The 22,692-nt window shown below is 40.2% G+C and overlaps 1 protein-coding gene across 1 annotated transcript; it reads right to left on the bottom strand.

Annotated features, from left to right (window-relative positions):
* Window positions 1-105: 105 nt before the first annotated feature.
* CCDC83 (coiled-coil domain containing 83) lies at window positions 106-22,173 on the bottom strand. Its single transcript, XM_069030995.1, has 11 exons — window positions 22,074-22,173; window positions 18,828-18,941; window positions 16,223-16,307; window positions 12,267-12,435; window positions 11,471-11,638; window positions 8,628-8,719; window positions 7,392-7,460; window positions 4,593-4,714; window positions 3,457-3,539; window positions 1,843-1,994; window positions 106-873 (listed from the first exon to the last, which is right to left on the bottom strand). The coding sequence occupies exons 2-11, from the start codon at window positions 18,911-18,913 to the stop codon at window positions 685-687; spliced, it is 1,215 nt and encodes a 404-aa protein (XP_068887096.1). The 5' UTR covers window positions 18,914-18,941; window positions 22,074-22,173; the 3' UTR covers window positions 106-684.
* Between the last annotated feature and the right edge of the window lie 519 nt (window positions 22,174-22,692).

Genomic DNA, 22,692 nt, shown 5'->3' with positions numbered 1-22,692 from the left:
GAAGGAACTGTTGTGTGCTTCTGACAGGGAACCAGAAGGAAACCCCCCCACTGCATCAAAGCACTAAGATACATGTTCACAGAGACCAGCCACAAACCAAGGATATGGGCTTACACAGTATATTTGGCCAATTCTAAACAAAGTATTTAAGACCTTAGAGATTTTTATGCTGGTTTTAAATTGTTTTTAAATTAATTTTTGTTTATTTCCATGTATTTAAGTAGGGGTCTTATGGAGACAGATAAAAAAAGCATTCAAACATTCAATTTATAGCAATAGTTGAATTATGTTTGCATAAATGAATTCTGCTTTAGCAGAGTATTGAGTATTTTGTAACAGTTCTATGTTCTATGGCAGCCTGAATTTACCCCTTCACTGTCTGATCGAGAGGGAATTCCACATCTGCAAGTGGAGACCACACAAACTAAATAGTAGTTTGGATCTTTTAGTAGATATATGTGCTGCTATGTGGACTGAATACCCCAAAAAGTGCACAAGACCTCTCTCAGTGGTAAGAAAAGGAACTTTTCAATTAGCCTCTGCACACAGACATACCTCTCATGAAACTTATAATCGTGATTCAGGCACTCTGAAATATTTCCTCAAAGCCCCATGCCACACAGAAGAGAGCAAATATTTAATGAACTGACAATGTTACATTTCTGTGTCAACAGCACAGCTTGTCTAGTTTTCATCAACATTTTCCTTAAATAAAGCCTTGATCATCTCAGCTGTGATATGCCCATCTGATTTACCAACAGTGTCCTCTTCTTTCTGGCTCCTGCTTGGCATTTCTTCTGGTTCCTTACAAGTAGGTGCGGCTTTTCCAACCACATACAGCCTCCTCTTCAGAGGTCCCAGTTTTGAGTATGCCTTAAGAAGAATGAATATGTTTCCTTTACAATTTCATAGGAAAGCAACCATTCTTCAAAAAAAACCCCAGCAACTTTTCTTTTTTAAGCAACTTAGAGATGCTGCCCTGGGGTCATGTTTGATAATGTCAGTAATAATGGGCTTCTTTTGCAAGCCAGCTCATCTTAGGAGGCTACAGCCCTGCTGCCCTCTTCTCCTGTGTGTTTTCACCAATATCACCGTCTCCATAACCCAAATTCTGTGAGAAGAATTAAACTAATCCAACAGCTTGCTCCTGCCAAAAAGAGAGAGGTCCAAGCCCAGCCATGTGCTTTTGCCACATCTGCACTGGCTCTGGTTTTCTCCAAACCTCTGAGCCAACTTGGTTGACTACCCAACAGAAAACTAATTCAGGGGGAGAAAGAAAGGGAAGCTTTTCTGCTGGGTTAGAGTGAGTCAGCTACAGGAAAGGCCAATGTGTACTGTTTTCTCAACCCATGTAGTTTGCACCCAGGAACACCTTCATCCTGGCTTTCTGTTGAAGGAATGTTGATTCTTTAATGCTACTGTGCAACACAGATTCTAAAGGACCAGTATCCAAGCAAAAGAACCTCTCATTATATGACAGAATTCTTTCTAAGGGGAATTTCATCCTGACACTCCATGGGATGATTCCTAGGACACCACTCAATTGCCAAAACATGTGCCTCATGATATCAGAGATGCCCGAAGGCATCCAAAACATCCACATGAGGCTGGCCCATAGGACACAGAACCTGTGCTCTTTTGGCCCAGCATCTGAAGGACATGGAGTGACCTAACTGTCCCAACCAGCACCAGAGGACTAAGACCAAGCACCTGAATTGCACTCCAGGTAAAGAACATTGGATGCCGTAACACCACTGGAAATAGAATGGTCCTGACAGTAGCTCATGCTCCACAATGAAAGATGTTTGTGTCAGTGAAAGGCCTGATAACTTTAACTCATACCTGGAAATCTTCATCTTCACACAACAAACTGTCCAGAGCTGGAGTGAAGAATTTTTTCCACAGCTCTTCATCACTGTCTTGAGGCTTCTCATAATCTGTTTTAGGCAGAATCTTTGGAAAGGCACTTCTGAGGCTCTTTCCATCTGCCTTTGCTTTTTAAAGAGAAGAAAAATAAACTGTATGTAATTGTTAAGCCTTATGGAAGTCAGAATCAGTACTTGGTATGAGCATTGCCTGCAGTCTTTAATACAGCATAGCCCGTGTGATGCAAAGAACAGCTTGGTAGTATTTTTAATTGGCAATTCAAGCCCAGTGTTTGTTTTCCTTAGATTTTTTAATGTGTTTTTTTGTTCACAATTTCTGATCAAGACCCAGGACTGAAATTGATTGGAAGTTAGAACTAATGGGTCTGTGGGAGGGGGCAGGGGAAAAAATGAGCTTTTATCAGTTCAATTTAAATCCTGTAGAGTCCTGAATAGTTAAAAAGCAAAGAAAGGCAGCAAAAGCAAATATACACTTCTTCTATATCCATGTATGTGTATCTATATGTACATAAAAACAAGTTCCTGAATCACAGTTAGTCTACTTACTCCCCTAAAGAGATCACATCTCTTTAGAAGTAGTTGACTACTTCTCAGGATGACACAGGATTCTGGACATGGCCTGCCAAGTTACAGGCTTGCCTGGGACAATGACCCAGCTTATTGGAACAAAGCCTTCTCCTCCAGGTAACTATTGCAAAAGTCTAGCTAAGGTTTTCAAAGTCAACATATATTTAATACAGAAGTCTTAGTCAACATGTTTGCCTGATGGTTTCAAAAGGCCCACCTATGGCTGGGACTGATCAGAACTTCAACAAACTTCTTCATGTATCCATAACGGTATGACTTCCATTTTTCTAACATATCTCTTTAATTTTGTTCTTTTTTCCATCCTTTTTCTTCTACTCACACAAAGATGTAAAATAAAACTTGTGATACTAAGGAATCCACAGAGACTGTCATCATAAACAGATAAGCACAGGCTCATGCTCCTTCTTGCCTAATGGCATATCCTTTTCTGGTGCACACCTACCAGAAGGGATGGAGATTCAGCCCAAAATTCAGTACTGCTTACCAAGATTTTCAGTTCAGGCTGAGCTCCATGTAGCTTAATCTGCTCTTGCTAGGGATTTATTTATAATTCAACTCTGGTGTATCAGCTGAATGACTGCAAAGTGCATGTACACTTAAAGTGAAAGCCAGCACAGAGTTTAAGAGTGTCCTCTCAGGGACAAGATATAATGAACTTATGATATGGATCAGTAAAGAACTGATTAAGATATGAATCATATCTTCATAAAAGATGGCCAATACTGTAAACTGCATTCCAGGCTAGCTCTAGATGAGTAATTATATTCCACAATCTAAAACCAATTTAAATTTAAAAACTGTATTACAGGTAGATTGTGATTTTGTCCCCTTATGCAAATTACAATCTCTCATTGTTGTGGTGGCTGCCAACAACTGGGAAATAAGGGGTTCACCATGTCAAACAGGCAGTTTGATAAAAAGCTTCAGAAATAAAAAGTCTGTAAATGTTCAGTAACTTATCAATTCTTATAAGCTGCATTACCTGCATATACTCTATTTTCCCTTTTCATTTCATCCTTTGGAAGCTCTTCTTGCAAGCCAGCTCCCTTTGTATGAAACAAATGCCTATGGAGTAAAAAAGATAAAGTGAAACCCATATAAGGGGTCTGAATTTTATCTCTAAACTGTCCTGTGCAATGATTTGGGGTGAGGAGGACGCCACCCTTTTTGAAAGCCATTGCTGCTTAACCACAAAGGCAGAATAGCGCAATGGTTTAAAAATGCAACGGAGGCAGCCAGGTAGCTTAGTGGCTAATAAGCTGCTCTTTTTTATTCTTAGTGCCTAAGTTCAACTATGTCCATGAGACTAAAAGAAAACAAATGTTATAGTCTCCAGTCAGTCCAAGATTCAGACCACAGCTGGCAGCTCTCATTTCAAAGAAATTCAAAGTTTGGAAAGAAGAGAAAAATGGTCACTTCTTAAGACTTGGAACTTTTTATGCAATATGGCTAAAATCACTGAGCTGGGACTGGAAAATTAAGATGGATCTCTCACATTGTATTGTGCTTTTGATACCATTAGTGTTGACATTTTGTAGCTAAATTAATCTTTCTCTGGGGAAAAGGGTAAAGTGTTTCAATACAAAAGAAGCTAATACTACAGACACCTCTGCAGACAGACATTTCCCAAGGTCTCTTCCTTACTCAGTGCCAGGTCATTTGTTTCACTCAAGATTGCAAAGCCCCCTATATTTGCAAATTAATCTTCACATCCTTAAACATTTTGCCAACAGTAAAGGAAAGTCTATTATGCAGTAAGTAAAGGAAAAGTCTACTATTCAGCATTTAGTCTGAAAAGCTGGGGCTGAGACCATCTAATTGCAACACAAAGAAACTCTTTCCAAGCCCCAGTCATATAAAGTGAGTGGCGCTAGGTCTTAATAGATTAATTAAGAACCCAGTTTCTTCTCTGAAATTTGGTACTTGGAAAGTCCCAATGTTACTGTCATCCTTCAGAGATGCTACTCCCACATATACTCAGTCAAATCCTGTCTTCCCTCAACTAGGAAACTACTTTGGCTTTGATGTGGGAGAGCCCAAATAGCTCTAGAGGCAGACAGGAGCATAGTCTTTAAAAAAAAATTAATCACTTTTAAGTCCATAAAAGCATTATTTTACCCTTCTACTCTCAGATGCTGAAGTTTGATATCAATCAGTTTTGCCACTAAGCTGGTATTTTCTTCTTCCAGGAGCTGAACAGAAGCTTTCAAATCACTGTGTGCCTTTCGGTAGATCTTAACCTTTTGACAATTAAAAAAAAAAGAATAAAAAGGAACTCTTAGAATTTTGGAAAGCTTTTATAGCAACTACCTTACCAGCACATACCTAGAAAGAATGCAGCTGTATCAGCAAGATTGCACATTTGGTGGGGAAACACAGTGACACATTTTCAAAGGGAAAGTCTCTCTGATTCTTTCACACCTTTATTAGAGCCCTTTTACTGTCACAGCCCATATGTGTCAATCACAGCCACACATTTGGGCTATGCAACCCTGACAGCAAAACCTTATGTAGTCAAAACAGATCTGCTAGACAGGAGCTCTGGATTTTTCTTTTTGCTTTCACATCAGAGCTTTGAGAGAGGAAAAGCTTCTTTGCAAAGGTAAATTCAGGGTCTTGCTCAGCAAGTGTTGTTTTTCTAACTCCTTCTTATACACAAAACCTTCTTACCCAGAATTTGTGAAGTTTTCAGTCCAAGTTACCACAACATTTCTTCCCTCAGAAGGTGGTTGGGCACTGGAACAGGCTCTCCAGGAAAATGAACACAGCCCCAGTGCTAACAGAGCTCAAGGAGCATTTGGACAACACTCTCAGGCACATGTTGGGGCTTTGCAGGACCAGAAGTTGGATTCAATGATCCTTGTGGGTCCCTTCCAGCTCAGGATGTTCTATGGTTCTGTGACAGTGGCTAAGCCCCAGGTACTACTTGCTTTCAGACAGGTAATTGCCCCATATCACTGTGGAGTTATACTGACCAAAGGATGCCAGTTATTCAGTTCCCCAAATTCCTCCCACTTTTGTTGAAGTACAAGCAAGTTCTTACCCCCTTCACAGGGAGGGGAATGTACTATGGGAAAGATATCTTCCCAGAAAGCTTAGCCCTATGCACAAGGTTAAGAGCAGTACCCAGCGATCTGAAAGCATCCATTCTCATCAAAGCCAAATTAACCCAGCTATAATCATCCAAATTTGCAGTTAAAACTAATTACAACTTCTCCCAAGGATTAAAAAGGTGAAAATGACTGGATATTAACCAGTAACAGGATGTGGCTTGGCACATGAGGCGATGCAGCTTTGCACCATCTTGGTGTGACACAGTAACCATGGAAAAATGTGACTGAAGTCTCCAAATCTGTTTAAATTTGGAGGTGACTAATCTAGGGCTATTTTAGTAAGTAATTTTTCAGTTCAGTGGCCAAACTGAAAAAAAACCAAAAAAAACAAAACAAAAATAAAATTTTTAACTGAGACAAAACTAAAATTTTTGGTTTATCTCCCCCAAAGGAAATACTGAAAGAGTCTGTCAGTTACACATAAACATTAGTCTGAGAGAAAATATTTCATCCATGTAAGAAAAGCAGAGAAAATAAATGGGTGAATTCAGAGGACTGGAGAAGTTAGTGATAATAGTTTTGTTTCCCCCAAAATTCAAAGCATTAATTCATAACAGGAAAGTAGCAACATAGGAAAGTAATTCATAACATAGGAAACTTCTAGTTGAGAGGAAAGAAATCCAAATCCTTCAGCTCTGAGGTGAGGGCCTGTCAGGACATAAGAGTACTCCAAGTGCTCTCTTGTTGGCACTGCTAATGTGTGTAAAAATTGTAAGTGTTCAGTGAGACAGGGAGAAGGGAAGAGACTTCATACTCATTCAGTGATGGGATGCATAGATTTGAGCTCCTGTTTGCTTACACAGAATAAAACATTAATTCTTTCCCATTTCTTTGCACTACCCTCATTGCCTCAGAAGCTGTGGTTTGGACACCCTCCCTGGAAAGTTAAAGATGCATGCTCAGAGCTCATTAAGGGGAAGAAGGAAAGCTGTGTCCCTGCATACTGGAAAGTATCTCAAACTAGTAAGTAAAATGGAGAAACCTCTGCCAGGTTTGTTGATGTGGCATGGAAAAGTAAGAAGTTCGTTTATTAACTTCCCAAAAAGTTTTGCTCAATTCTCAACTGTGAGGCTGTGAAAGTGAGGAAAGGCATTTCACCCACCAATCTCATGCTTAGATTTGATTGAAACAAAGAACCTATATTGACTGGAATAAATAAAATCAAACTCTCACCATGGAAAAAATTAGTTTCCTAAATCTGGCTTACAACAAGTTTTTCATGTCAAGAAAATTACAGCTATCTAATGTATAGCTCTAAATTAAAGGACAGTATAAAAGCTATCAAGCAATTAATTACAACTATATATGATTTTGATTTTCCTCTCTTCAGTGTAGAGTCTCCATGGTTTCTTTACTACCTTCCATTTAATATTGTCTCAAGCCATTTCTCAGAACATGTTTCCAACATCCATATTCATTTTCTTTCAATACAGCAGCACTAGAACTTTAATGAAACTCAAACCTCTCCCCTTCAGCTACTTACCTGGTTGATCCTTTATACTATATAGCATCCCAATCTCCACAGATAAAAATCCTTAATTGTATGGAACATTGTAGTCCTTCATGTAACAACTTGGGCAGGAAAGGGGGGTCCTCCATTTGTGAAAGCAGATGTTCACCTCTTACCTTTATTCACCACAGTGCACTGTTTGCTGCTCAGGATTACAGATTAATTACTGGAAAATTGCTCTCGTTTGCCAGCAGAAGTCTCCCAAGGCCCATGACTGGAAACAGTTCTGACTGTAGGTCACCGTATTTCAAACATGAACTCCCATGATAAACTGTAGGCAAGTGATCCTCTTACCTCTTCTTTTAGCCACTCATTCTCTTCAATCTCTCTGCGACAGTGTTTGTCTAAGTATCCCACAGCATTCTGAGAAAACACAATTTAAGATCATCTCATCTGAAAGCAGAACTTTGACAGTCCTGCATACTACGAAGAAGAATCTTCTGCTCTTTAGCAGGAAATAATTAAGAAACATCCACACAACAGACTGTAGCATCCCCTGAGGGATTACAAGGGGATTTAGTTCACAAGGCCAGATGTTTCTCCATCATCCTGCCTAGAGCAGATTATATGTCCAGCAATTTACCAATTTTTTTTTGATTTCCCATATTAAAATAGGACAGTTCCCTTTTTTGCCTAACAAATTCTTCTGTGTTCCCAATAGTGCTCAAATCTTACTGCTTTCAGAAAACCAAACCTTCAGCTATTAAGAACCCCAAGTAAAATCCCAAATGAGGTAGTACTGAACGACAACAAGTGACCTAAACATGTAGAGGTCTGTGCTAATGAGACAAGGCTACAGTTTATTATTGATGTCAGTAAAGGGGAAAGGAAGAACTGGGAGGGAAGATGCCCCTGTAGATCACCATAAACAAAGTCCTTTGGATTATGTTCTCGCATGACTAGAAATTCCAGCACTGAAGTCAGGGAATTTAAACACCTAATGGGCCTAGTGATTTGTACTGAAGTATGCTTTGCATTTTGTGAAAGTAAGAAGTTGTCACTAGAGCTATTTGTAAATCATGTTTTCAAGCCAGAGCTAGCAGAGATGACAAAAAAACATAGTGTATCAATAAACCTACATTTTCCTGAGACTGCACTATTGTGGCACTTTAAAAAAATGCTGTACTTTACAAGTACAGTGAAACCTTTTTTTTTTTAAATTGATGTATATTTTCATGCAATCTCTTTGTATGTTACTGCTTTTTAAAGTCTGTGCAAATGTCAAAATCAAGGCCATGGCAAAAGCAATATGTTCTCAAACAAGCCTTGTCAGTGCATGGTGCCCCAGTTTCCCATGCCTCATTTGTAAAATGCCTTCACATCTACCCATCATTATTCTGATGGAAAGAAGAAAAAAGGTACATGCTTGAAGAGCAATAACCAATTCCATGTGTACCAAGATTTACAGCTTATTTTACATTTATTAGAAAAGTTCAAAGTCTTAATACGAGTTAAAATAATTAATATTGCAGAGTACATGTATGCCAACTATAATACAGTTGGCAGTTTTTAAAAAAGCAGAAAGAATACCTTAAGAGCCTCTTCACTGAGTAACTTCATGTGTCTGTCAAACAGTTTCTGATTTTCTTCTCTCACTACCTTCAAAGCTTCTCTATAATATTCTTCAAAACAAAAAAAAAAACAGGGAAATCAGAAATCATTATTTGACTGATTTTTTCCTGATAACAGATAGATAACTAGCATGTTGTTACTAAACTGGAACTTATCAGTGAGTGTCACCTGCATAGATGCTCCACAGAAAAGGATTCAAATAACCAGAAATGTCCTCCTAAACCCAAAGAACAGTAGTGTTAACTACAAAACTAGAAATTGGAAGTGGCTTACACATTTCTGTTGACAATTGCAACAGCTGAGCAATTCATTGCTAACTGAGCAGTGAGCTAAGCAGTTCTCTGCTAAAATACTGGCATCTTAACATTAAATTTTCTCTCTATCAATAGCAGAGCTCCTGGAGCCATGTGAGAGATTTTCTTAGAAAATTTATTTTTTAGATATAGAGGCATATTGGATCACCTTATCCACGTGACATTTTTTCAGATAGTTATTATAAAGAGCCTAATAAATTTTCTGACTTATTTAAGGCTCTATGGGTCTAATTTGACAACAGGACAAAATGGAGAATGTGGCAAATGCCACAATTATTTGCTTCTGTCATTACTTGTGGTCATTATTTAGAAAGTGTGTCTTACATCTAACTGAATATGTTTGGCTTCATGTTCTAGTCACTTGCTATTTAATTATTTCATCCTTCCCTTTAGCTCTTTTTTTGCTCTTCTAAATAGCTCACTTCTGCTTGATATTTCCTCCTTTTGAAGGAATGAATGAGATTGTAGTAATTTTCTTTGAAGGAAGGCACTGCATACTCGTTCCAAAGGCTTGAGATTCAGTCTTTCTCTGCACTTGTGTTGCAGACAGCTTATTTCTGATCTGGCTGCAAATGAATATCTGCTCATGGATGCACTGCAGAGTCAAAGGCAGTCAAATATGAAAGGTGTATTAGTTGTGCATTAGTTATTAATTTAACACTGTGGAAGCTGGACTCCACCATCTAGACTTGGCAGAACGAAAAGGAAGTACTTCCATACTATAATGAATTCACTGTTCCATTATTTCAGACAGCTAAATAACTTGAGTTGTATGGGGAGAATGAAAAAAAGGAGAAACTGCGTGTCTGAGCAGTTCCTAAAGAGGCTATCTTCCCTAATCCTCTCACTGCAACACTGTTTTCCCCACACAACACCTAAACATGTGGCTCTCATTTGCTTCCTCTCTTCTCCAGCTGTTTTGTTTAAAATGTCACCACCAGACAACATGAACTGTGCTGGTGTCAAGCCCTTCAATGGTACACACAGAGGCAGAAACCTGTTCATCTATGCTTATTCTCTAAGCCTGTTACACATTCAAGGTGTGAACAAGCCCAATTTGTTGCTGCCTCGCTCTGAAAGCTCGTTAGATTTCTGCTGGAAGGCGCTATGCCCCAGACACGTTCTAGGTTCAGTTTTAGGGAGTTAAGCAAAATAGTATGGTAAACATCCAGTACTGGCAGCATCATTTTCCAGTATGTTATGTGGGCCACTTATACATGTACCACTATAACATGACTTTCAGTAAATACACTTCTGTTGGACCACGAATTTTTAACTCTGTACCCTGTGACATGCAGGAGGTCAGACTGCATGTCCCTACTAGCATTCTGTATAAAAGCCCATTCTATTTTACCCTTCATATTTCAGCAGCTATATAGGAAAGTTTTAAATCAATTAAGAACACGGAAAATGCATAATGAAAAAACCCAACCTCTCCTGAATACAGTGATGGATATCTGACAAGCTATCTGGAAATGTAGAAGTCACAGGGCAGATCTTAATTGTGGTGAAATATGTTTTGAGAGACAAAAAGATAGCTGGCTGGCTCTTATCCACAGTAGTTGATGCCTGGTAATGGCTGGCACAGAATATACAGAGACCCTTAGAGCAGTGTCACTGCCTGTTACTACCAGCTGCTTGGCTGTGGTCACGCATACTGAGAGGGACATAAAGAAAGAAAACCACGACATCCTTCTCCTGTTGGGAGCGTGGGTTATGTAACAGCAAAATAGTTAAATGATTTTAAAATAATGCAGCAATAAAGAAATCTTTGTAAAGCACTCAGCACCACAATATATAAGCTCTCAAATTAATTCCACTTTTGTGACAGTGCTGAAACAGTTCCCAGTATGTGTCTATGTCTGTACAATTTTGCAGGGCCTCACACTGTCTAACTAGGAGGAAAGGTCCAGACCACTGGCTAAAGAGCTCCCTCTAGTCCTGCATGCAAACCAGTGTGCTCCATAGAAAAGACCGTTCCAAGAATGAGCTCATACTACTTTCCTGTCAAAGGAGCTTTCAATATGTGAAGTGCTTGTAGATGATGAGAAGTAACAGCAGCAGAGTCAACATTTTCAAGTATGACTGCTAAGGGAGCCCTCTGTGTAGGTGACCTAAATATACGTAGACTTATTTTTACAAAAAACGGCTGTCCTTCAGAGTGACCTTTTTTAAAAATGGGTTGCCTATATTTTACAAGAAAACCATCACAAGATGAGCTTATTAGTTTATTTAAGTGTCATCATTTCTGTAAACTTTATCAATTTCTTTAATAAAGGAACTTTTACAGAGAGAGAGAAAGAGAGTCCTTATATTTTTCAGGATCATGCAGCCCATCCTAGGCACACTTAGAAAAGTTAATGGAAATTACTGGAGAAGTTGATACAAGTTACTAGAACTTGACCCAAAATTAATTTTATAATTTAATTCCTGCAAGCAATGTGCAAAGACCCTGTAAGACTTGCTTTACACCAGCTGTAAACTGACCTTCAGTTCTTTCAAGTTCATATTTGACTTCTGCAATGTCTTTTTCCAGACTGCTGATCTTCTCAGCATGTATTTTACTTCCGACATTTTTGTACTCCAACCAATAATCTCTCTCACGCTGCTTTTCTGAAATTATTTTCTTAGTTTCTTCAATTTGGGAGCATAGATCTATTAAAATAAGAATGTCAAAAGACAAGTTCATTACTGATTCCTTGAACTGGTAATTCTTACAACGTCAAATTCTTTAAGAAAGGTGCTTTCACAGGGAATGGAGAAGGAAGGGAGATTTTTCCATACTGCAATACGTTACAACCTGATGGCCTCATATAGTGTCAAGGGCCACCATCATTGCTGAAAACAGCTTGGTCTTATTCTTCTAAGAAGAGACAAGGGTTCTCACCGAAATGTTGTGACCCAGGTCATGTGTCTCCCACAGAGAATCGCAGGGATGGCAGCCAGAATTTTCAACAGTCAAAACTAGTCCTTTTTCCTGCCATCAATAATTTTATTTTTAATCTTCAGTGGAGCCAGTACTTAGGGCTTTCATGAGTTTCAAAAAAGAAGGAGCCTCTGTACTTGCACAATACTATATATCACTTGGAAGGGACAGATTAACTTATAAGCCCTCCACAATCTCATACTAAATTGAGAATGCCCAATTTTGGGGGAAGAAAAGTTTTATGCTTTTTGTGCAACAAGGAACTTGAATCTCTACTTAAATTGCAAAACAACAACAAGAAGTACTCAATCCCAAGTGTGTAGACTGCAAACCACACTTCCCCAAATCACAATATACCTTGAAGAAGTTGTTCTTTGTCCTTCACAAACTGAAAAACTGCTTTCAGTGACTCTTCCACATCATCCCTGGTTACAACCTCCTTGTCATCTCGTTTGTTCTCCTTTTCTTCTATTTGTCTTACTAAGCGTCTGATAAGCACCTTCTGTTCTTCCTTCAGAACAACATTCTAAGAAACAACAGAAGACACAGCTCATATTAAAATGTTTTCAAAGTGACAAATTTAAGTAAAAAAAGTAAAATCTGGTCTAGTGCCAGATGAAATTCAAGAACACCCAGCTAGACACCTATTCTTCATATTGTGAAAGGACAGAGCAGAAGGGAGAGTTTGCAAGGCTCAGATGTTTCCTCAGTAACTTCAAGACCGCTGGAAGGAAATGAGAGACAAATGCCAGCTGTACTTGGTACAGCACACCAATAGTCATCCATTGCCTGGAAAGACAGCTGCTTGTGGATAATTTAATAACAATATTTATATGTAGGATCTATTTGCTTCATGTTGACATTCTTCATGAGAATGTACCATCTTCATGTAGAAAAATCATGAGACAATCAGGTCACTTGCATATAACCACAGCAAAGAGTCTTGTCAGAGCTGAAATTAGTTATACCTTCTGATTCCAATCATAACCCTTGGCCATGACCCTCTCTAGTGACACTCAGATTATTTGAAATTACTGATTGTGTATGTTTGTTCCCAAAGGATACCATACAAGAGCAAACAGTAACAGTTACTAGGCAGTAGAGTCTCAAGCATTCCTCACTTCTAGGATTAACTCTAAACCACACAGAAACATAAGCAGGAAGTAAAGAGTAGAGCTCAAAGCACTGTCAAAACCTGATTAAATTAAACAAATAGCACTTCACCCTGCTCAATCTAAAATATGAAGGAGTCCTTGAGAGACCACAAACTAGCAGCGAAGTGGGGGAATAACTGTAGAAAGATGGCTGGGGGTAAAATTAGAGGAAACTGGGAAGCTATATTCACATCCTAACAGAAGTTATAGTGGTCCGAAATTATAGGATAAAATGTAGCTGCTGCTCTCTGAATGGAATGCAGTTGGCATGCTTGAAACCTATTCCATGATGATTCCCTACAATCTGCAACCGTAGCTCCTGCTAAGGGAGATGGAACAGAGGGTGGAGCAGAGTGGAGACACCATTGCCAGGCTGCATAGAAATCCTTGCAGGGAGGGGAACTCAATGGTACTCTGTAGCTGAGAAACTGCACAGCACCTGTCAGCCAGCGGAGAGAGGAGAAGATGTATGCCTAGAGTCACTCAAGCTCCACCTAAACACAAGGAAATAGTATAAAAGTACGTTAGGAATGGGGAGAAGTGTGGGAAGACTCCATTGTAACTGCTGGGATCAGTCAACAGGCTGAACCTGTCTTCTCCCCCATAGGGATGCCTATTGGGTAAGAACCAAACTCTGTGGACACTGAGTACTTTCATTGAGGATTAGAGCTTGTCTGTGCATTGCTTTGAATATGTTTTTGCAGTGAGATACCATCAGTGACAATCATCAAACCTTAATCTGTCACAATTTTATGTTAATGAAGAGCCTTATTCCGTAAACTGTCAGTGTGAGTCCTTCACGGGTGCGGCCCTCAGTAACATACTCAAATAAAGTGGGGAGACCCACTGAGGAGTCATAAAGTGAGGAGACCCGCTGAGGGAACTGCTGTTGCTCTGTGCTCCTGAACAAGTCAGTTGAACTGCCCTCCAATCCAGCAGTATAACCACAAGAGACATAAGATCCAACAATAATCATAAAAGCCTCCAGATTCCTGCAGAAAGAAGAGCAAATGCCACTTCCAGTGACAGTCAAGCCACAAATGAAACATCATCCAGGCTTCAAGACTGAAAGAAGCAGCGCATAAAGCTGAACAGATGGATACTTATAAAGCAGGGCAAGCATCAGCATAGGAAGGACAGAGAAACATTGTTTCAATGTTTCACTGCTATGAAGTGCAGGCTGCAACATGATCTAGAATAAGGATTTTTTGAGCAATTTCAATTAATTTTAATAGGTAACTCTCTATTATCTATTCTCAAAGTTCACTGCTCACAGTCATCAGATGACATATTATGGCTGTTTATGCACGGTTGTTAAAGTGTCACTCAGGTGCAATCAGCAGTTGCACAACCTTGTTCTAAAAATTACCCAAAACAATTCTTAATCCATGAGAAAGTGAGTCTTCATCAAGCAGTGCTAAAAATCACAGCTAGTATGCTAGCATGACAGTCTTTCTTCTTTATTCAGTTTTTCTTGTAACTATGTTTGCAGCAAGAACTAGATTCTCACAGAAACCTGCTCAATTCCATTACTTCAAAAGTGATCCAAAGAAGGTCAGCAAATCTCAGTACTTGGTTAGGTCTGCTAATACTGCTGACAAAAATGAAGTTTATAGCATTGAAGAATATTTGCAGGACTGGTTAAAAGGCATATCTGAATGTACTGCAGGAAAGATACCCACTGAAAAGGGGCTTGCTGTCCTGTGTTTGCTGTAGAGAAAGATGCCAAAGAAGGGCAACAAAGTTGGTAAAAGGACTAGAGCACAGGTCGGTTGTGGAGCAGCTGAGATTGTTTAGTCTGGAGAAAAGGAGGCTCAGGTAGCACCTTATCTCTCTCTACAACCACCTGGAAGGACTTTATAGCCACGTGGAGGTTGGTCTCTCCTTCCAGGCGTGGGAACCCAGAGTGCCGAGAATATTTCTCTGCCTGTTTTTAAGGGTTCTTACCCCCCTGAACAGCACTGTTTTAGCTTCAAACCTTGGAAAAAATTACCAACAGTCAGACAACAACTAGAAAATACAGTGGTATGAATTAGGTGATAGACTACTATGTAAGATTGTCACAGGGTGAAAATTTTAGAGGTTTTAGGCTTCTCTTCATAGTAAATAGATAAGAGTAAAAAATATCAAAATGGAGGATTGTTGTTGTTCTCCAAACCTTCTTCTCCTTCTTCTACTACTCCATATTCTGCAGTAAAAGTGGTTTGGAATGATTGGATAGAAAATGCCGCAGTTCCTAGTCGTGTTTCTGAATAATTGGTAAGAAAGTAAAAATAATGGACGTTTTTAGTAACTATTGGTTAAAATATCTTTAAAAGGCTGTGTAAATCTTGATAATTAGACTCACTCCTACTTTTCTTCCTTCTATGCTGTAGCTGGGTCATGCTAGTGGCTCTGTTCCTCTGATAAGACTTAATAAACAACTATCTGGAAGCATTAAAACTAAAGGAAACATCTCAGTTTATCTCTCAAACTCCTTGCAAGGACTTTCAGTAAACTCTCTCCCATCAGGAGGGACTAGATTTAAGGCATGGTAAAGTATCACCAGGTAACAAGTAACAGGACAAGAGGAAAAGGCCTCAAATTGTGCCAGGCTTAGATTGGATATTAGGGAAAATTCCTTCACTGAAAGGGTGGTGAGGCACTGGAACATGTTGGCTGAGAAAGTGGTGGAATCGCTATCCCTGGAAATGTTCAAAAAACACGTAGATGTGGCACTTCTGGACCTGGTTTAGTGATGAACACAGTGGTGCTGGGTTAAACAGTTGGACTGGACTATCTTAGAAGTCTTTGCCATCCTTAATGATTGTGATTCCATGTAATACACAGGTGGTTATGAGGCTCTCTTGTGCATTGGAAAGCACCTCCACTGAACTCACTTTACCTTACTGCTGTGTCCTATTCTGCAATGTTCTACTCCTGCAGCTTCTTTTTAGCATGTTGTATTTAGGACATTTATGCTATATGTCACAATTCAGATAACACTTTAACTTTTAGCACATAAAGTGATTCACTATCTCTAGTTTCATTGACTGTAACAAATTCACTGCAATAACTAGTTTTAATGTATGCAGTATTAGAATGGAAAGAATAAAACTGAATCTGTGAGTAAGAAACCACAAATAAAATTTCTTGGAAGAAGGATGCACAATCACTTACTCTTTTAAGATTTTCTTTGATCGTTTCTTCCAACCCTTCCAGATGAAACAAAACCCGTTCAATTGCTGTGTCTTTTGCCACAATGCTATGAAGAGAGAGTAAAGAAAGAGACATTCTTACAAAAACATAAGAGAAAGAAATGCTATTTAAGCTAGGTTAGATGTAAATACTACCCAAATGTTTATTTTCATATCATATTGCTTGACTCATTTGGGTAGATACCACTGTCTGCTTACTAACACATAAAGAAATCATTTCCTGTATACATCTAGGCCTGCATGTTAGTTTGGATTTCATATCCCTAGAGAGCAACAGACTCCCTGGTTATACTGCTCCTGTGTAGCCTCTTGAGGGCTGGAGCTGGTTTGTTCTTTCTGCATGATTTTTAGCTGACCTGTTACACAGGCCACTTTCAGGACAAGACTATTTGTGCTCCACAAAATATTACTCATCACTAGCTATAGAGAAGGCCTGGGCAACTCAGACATAGGTCAAATGAATCTCAAACTGGAGAACTCAATGGGATTCAATTCTTCTGATAATGTCTTTTGTCAAGCTTCATAAACTACATTTTTTCACCAAGAACTTGTTAGCCTTTAAGAAGCACTAAGAGAATAGGGACTCCAGCCTAAGTAGTATGTTCTGTTTGTGTATTTTTGTCAAAGAACTAGCTCACTGATTTCATGTTTTCATAGACTACTTGTCATTCTCTTTGCCACAGCTGTAAAATAAATATTTCCTTCTGGTGTTCTCTCTTCTAGAAAGAGAAACACTAGGCTGCAAATGGTGTCTATTTGCAAAATTGTCTGTAATCTGTACCTCTGTTCCCAGAATTCATTCATTATATGGCACAATGGAGGCAAGTATTATTAGCACAATGACAATTATCACAATGTCTTTTATTCTTTTAACAGTTCTTCTTCCTTCAGTTTTTAGTTTGGGGGTTTTGAGTGCTTTTTTTTTTTGTGGTTTTGGGGAGTTTTTCCCTTCCCTATTACATTAAGCTACTTTAAAAGAAGATAATTTTTTTCCTAGCTAATTTGCTAAGTTTGGATCACTGAATCATGCAAATTGCAGGTTACTAAATTTGCATCCTCTGGTGTCACTGTGCTCCAAGGTATTCTTCAGGTTTTCTATCAAGTACAAAGATATTAGTTAGAGAGAGACTAGAGCAGAGATATGGGGGTGTGGTGGTCATGGCCACAGCAAAAGTACATAATAAAACTGTTTTTCCTAACAAATGCTGAAACAGAGAACTTTAATGAAAATGCAAAATAACAAACTCCCTAGGAACAGTGACCATTGTTCAGTGTATGGAAATAAAAAACGGGAATGGAAGTTAAATAAATACTACACACTTGATAAATCCTAAAGTGGAATGTGACAGATACTCACTTGTATGATTATCCACCTTTGCTCAGTCAAATGGTAGAGAAATTACAGATTACAGAGGTGAAGAGAAGGACAAGGAGAGCAAGGGGGAAAGAGAAGAGAGAGGGAGAAAGATAAAAACAGCAAGAACACTTTTCTTCCCTTTTTCCCCTACTGTTGCTGTAGAAACTACATATTCCATGTCAGTGCAGCACCTATTTCAGTGGAAGACTCTCCAGACAAATGAGTCATTTGCTTGGATATTTGCATATGCATAACAAAAATTTTATCAGAAAGTGGTACAGTTTTTTTCTCAGCCCAGTAATGCAGTTTCCTTATTCCTTCACAAAATAGATGAGTTAGTTTTTGACTTTTCAGATGGTATTTGTTTGTGATATGATTTGGCTAAATCTAGGCTATTTCACTATGGAAAATTGTTCTCAGTAAATGAAACAGAAAATCCTGTGAACATAAACCCTCTGAACTCCTATAGATGTCACTACAACTATACGTGGCTACTTTTCAGTTTGCTTACTCCACTTTTCATTTCCACACCAAGGCACTACTCCTTGCTCCCAAAACACTGATAATTGTTGGATATTTGAGTGTTCCTGAGGTATTTTCCTTTCAATTTCTGTCTCTTAGATAAAAGTTGTGAAGCTTACTTTTTCTCCTTTTAACCATTTACTCAAGAGACTAGAAATCAAATAAATTGGTCTGGTTTGTAACTGCTTCAGATATTTCCCCCTTGGCTCTTATTTTTCTCTGCTTCATTTTAAGAGGCCTTTAATTTATCTATCTCTTACTTTCAAAACAAAACACTTTGTGCTCTGCTCTCAGCTGCACCAAGGAAGAGAGCAAATTGTAGGTCTTGAGGTTCTGGCTAGTGACAACAAACCTCCACGAACACCAAGGAATCCTAAAAAATACAGTCAAATATGATCTTGCAACTTCAGCGTATGCTGATCAAAAGCTTGCTACTAACAGAAAAAAATGTCAGGGATTTTGGTTTTAATACATTTTTTTTCCCCAAGTTATAGCCTAATGGCATAAAATTTCTGACCCATTTAATTGCTTTCTTACAGCTACAGTTTAAAAAGTGTACCTTTCTGAAATAGCCTCAAAACCCCAAAACTATCAGCTCAGGCTCTAAATTGGGTAAGTTGTTTTTGTTATCTGCTTCCTTCATTCACATACCCTATATGAGTGAAAAGTTAAAATATATTAAACTTACTGATATTCTAGTAAGGCTTCTGGTAAATCTGATTCAGGTTCTTGAACTTGCTCTTCTGGTTTCTTCTTTTTCTTATTCTCTTCCATTTTTTAAAATATTTTTTTTATACTTGTGCTAGAAGTGAAGGAAACAAATATATTGAAGAATGGTTTACAAAACACTGTATGTTCACTGGCCTGTGTCATTTGTGACAAGCTTGTAACAGTTCTGACATAAAACAATTTGGGTTTTTGACAGCAATAATCCTGCCCAGGGTAGTACTCAGGCCCATGTCTTTGGGGCAACCTGATATATATATATATATGTATACCTGAGAAGATACAGTGGTCTCTATCACCACTTACTTATTGCATCCCTTGCTGCAGCCTGTCTTTTACATTCTTGCAAATCAAACCAGCAGTTGTTCCTTCTCCAGTCCTTTGTTTCTTTATCAGGCTTTTTGTCAACTCCACTTGTTCACATGCCTCTCTTTCCCTCTCCTTCTGTTCTCCTAGCACTATGAATATCTCCCTTTCACTGCAACTCTGATACCAGCTTTCATTGTCAGAGCTGGAACAAAAGCACTTTCTGAAGGGATATGCATGTCAGCAGTATTCCCTGGGCATGCTGTCACAACTACCAACCTCAGAATTCGACTGGCAATGAATAGTTCTGTAATGGAACTGATAGCATATATTATACAAAATAAAAAATGCCACAAGAAAGGGCACTTATGAAGATTCATTGCTTTTAGCAGTCACATAATCAAATGCCCAAACCAGAATAGTTTATATAATATAGGATGCTTTATTACTGAATGAGTAGGAACATTGTGCATAACTTGTTTTCATATTAAACTGCTTGTCTGAATTTTAAGTTCTGAATTTTACAATAATAGCTGAAATTGATAAAAACTTGTGAATAAACACAGCAGGCTGGATATTTTTCCCTATTAAAATAAGCACAAGTAAACAGGGAAAAAAAATCAGTAAAAAGCCACATAAGCAACCCTGTAAAATCAAGGGAATGAAGTTAAACCAGCTATTGACAGATGCACTGTAATCCATACACTGTCCTATTGCCTTCTCACCACACTCACCATACCCTGAAGCAAGGCAATATCAGCTTTCTGTATACAAAATAACTTTCTATCCTATTTCACGTACAACCTTTGCAGTTTCCAATTCAATAAAATATTTTTTCATTAAACTTTCAAAATTCCTAAAGACATGGCTGTTGTAAGACTGAGATTTAAAAAAACCCCAAACAAACAAGTGAATTAAGAAAAAATCTCACTGAGACAGGAAGTTAGGTACTTTGCTCCTCCTGACCCCTTTGAAATTTCCAACCCAAATGCACAAGTGCAGGATACACTTGTTAAGTGTAAAAAAATCTGCCATACTTCTTCAGTGCAGAATTAACTGGACTGGTATTGATTCCATTTCCACTTGAGCATTTATTTTACTGATTTCCTCAGAAACTGAAGATCACTAGACCACTCCCTAAGGTTTTCTTTAAATTGTTTCTGTCCCTTTCACTAAATGGATAATCAAATTCCCTGCTTAAAACTGGATATAAACTGAAAATTTTGAGCAGTAGTATTTTGAAAAGGCTTAGGGCCTTTCTTTATTTTAACTCCAGACCCAGATGAGCTCCAGTGATGTATTTATGAAATTTTTCCCAAGCAGAGAGGAACAAGAAAGCTTCCAAGCTGTAAAAGGTGAAAAAATACATACTACAATAAGGGATTTGTGGGATTTTGCAAACCATAGAAAATACACACACATGAGAAAGAGGGGAACATATTTAAGGGGACTGAGGATTGACTGCACATTTTAAACCGACAGGACATTTGCAGAAGGAAAGATCTATTTCTTCTCCCAAACAAAATTGTGAGGTGCTGACTGACCCCCTGTTATCACTACCAGCACTGTCTCAAGCAATAACTACACTGCCACTGCATCCTTAGAAGGAGCAGGCAGTTTCCTGACACTGCAACCCAACTACAGTAACTTTCCAGACACTCTTTACAGAGACCATCTGTACAGCAACTCACCACTTTCATGAGCTCAATCATTATCATTAACACCATCCAAACCAGGACTTGCACTCACATAATTACCCCTGTACATCGAGCAGCTGCACAGCCAGAAGCCTCCACTCCCTCAGTCCCCAACAATTATAGACTCACAGAATACACTGAGTTGGAAAGGACCCATGAGGATCATCGATTCCAACTTCTGGCCCTAGGCAGGACACTCCAAGAACCACACCATGTGCCTGAGAGCATTGTCCAAGCACATCTAGAACTCTGTGAGGCTCGGTGCTGTGACCACTTCCCAGAGGAGCCTGTTCCAGTGCCCAACCACCCTCTGGGTGAAGAACCTTTTCCTGATATCCAACCTAAACCTCCCCTGACACAGCTTCAGGCCATCCCCTCGGGTCCTGTCACTGGTTACTAGAGAGGAGATTGGTACCAGCCCTTTTGCTTCCCCTCATGACGAAGTTGCAGACTGCAATGAGGTCTCCCCTGTCTCCTTTTCTCCAGGCTGAACAGACCGAGTGCCCTCAGCCGCTCCTCATACAGCTTGCTCTCAGGACCCTTCACCGTCCTCGCGGCCCCTTTTGGACACTCTCCAATAGCTTAATGTCTTTCTTGTGGTGCACAAAACTGCACACAATATCCAAGGTGGCCGCCCCAGTGCAGAGCAGAGCAGGACAATCCCCTCCCTTGCCCGGCTGGCGATGCTGTGCCTGATACCCCCCAGGACACACCTGGCCCTCCTGGCTGCCAGGGCACTGCTGACTCATGTTCAACTTGCCATTGACCAGGACCTCGAAGTCCCTTTCCACTGGCTGCTGTTCATCCTCTCCCTCCCCAGTCTATCGGGACACCCGGGGTTGCCCCGTCCCAAGTGCAGAATACGGAAAATCGATTACCTCAGTCACGCTGCAACATTGTGCAGGCACACTGTAACCCCTTTCCAATCTCCAAAGCAGGCTAACAATTCCCTCCGCCCTCAATCCATCCCTGGCATACCCCCCAGCCCCCTTCACCACCAGACACGTCTGCAGACAAAGCTGGGCCACCCCTCACCGAGGCCAGCGCCTCGCCGCCCGTAGGCACCAAATCCCACTGGCACAGTCACCCTGTGCCTCAGCCCCCGCCACCCCCAGAGAGCTCCCTGAGGCACCTCCCCTGGCCCTGCCACCACCCACACCCGCGTCCCCCCTCACGGTCCCCGCGCCCCGGCACCGGGCCCGCACCGCGCGCTGGGTCTGCCCCGGCCCTGCCGCGGGTCCGGGGGGTCCGGCCGGGCCCTGCCGCGCGCCCCGCCCGCCGGTCGCCATCGCGACGGGGCCGGGAGCCACGAGGTCCGCCGGCGCCCTCTGCCCCGGGAAACGAGAAGTACCAAAAAAAAAAAGAAGCTTGTGGGACGGCCTGGGTTTCGCTCAAACGCGGTGCCGGGCTGAAATCCTGACGTCCTGACGTGAAGTTGCAGCTCTCTTCAAGAAAGAGAGCGTGTCCCAGCCCCGTCCTGGGACAGTCCCACACCGAATGTGAGCTGGGCCACCCATCACCGCAGAGCTGCTTCTTCAGGAACAAGCTCCCTCAGTCCAAGGCACTGCGATGGAGCCTTGGGTGGCTCCTGTACTACAGTAACAACAGCAGTACTCTGTGGCCTGTGACCCTTTTGCTCCACACCAGTGCAAAAGGCCATGCCCAGCGGTGGGGACAGGGCTCAGTAAGAGGGAAAGGAGGGCTGGAGTCTGATCCTGAGCTACTTCTGCTTCTCTCTTCCTGGCCAGTAGACTGCAATAGATTTTGGATAGGTTCTGGTCATTTCCTTCCTTCATAAGATATCAGTGCCTGAGCCACATAATC

The sequence above is a fragment of the Aphelocoma coerulescens genome, chromosome 1, assembly GCF_041296385.1.
Source record: "Aphelocoma coerulescens isolate FSJ_1873_10779 chromosome 1, UR_Acoe_1.0, whole genome shotgun sequence".
NCBI classification, from domain to species: Eukaryota; Metazoa; Chordata; class Aves; order Passeriformes; family Corvidae; genus Aphelocoma; species Aphelocoma coerulescens.
The sequence above is the reverse complement of the archived record's forward strand: the minus strand, read 5'-3'. Positions and strand labels throughout refer to the sequence as shown.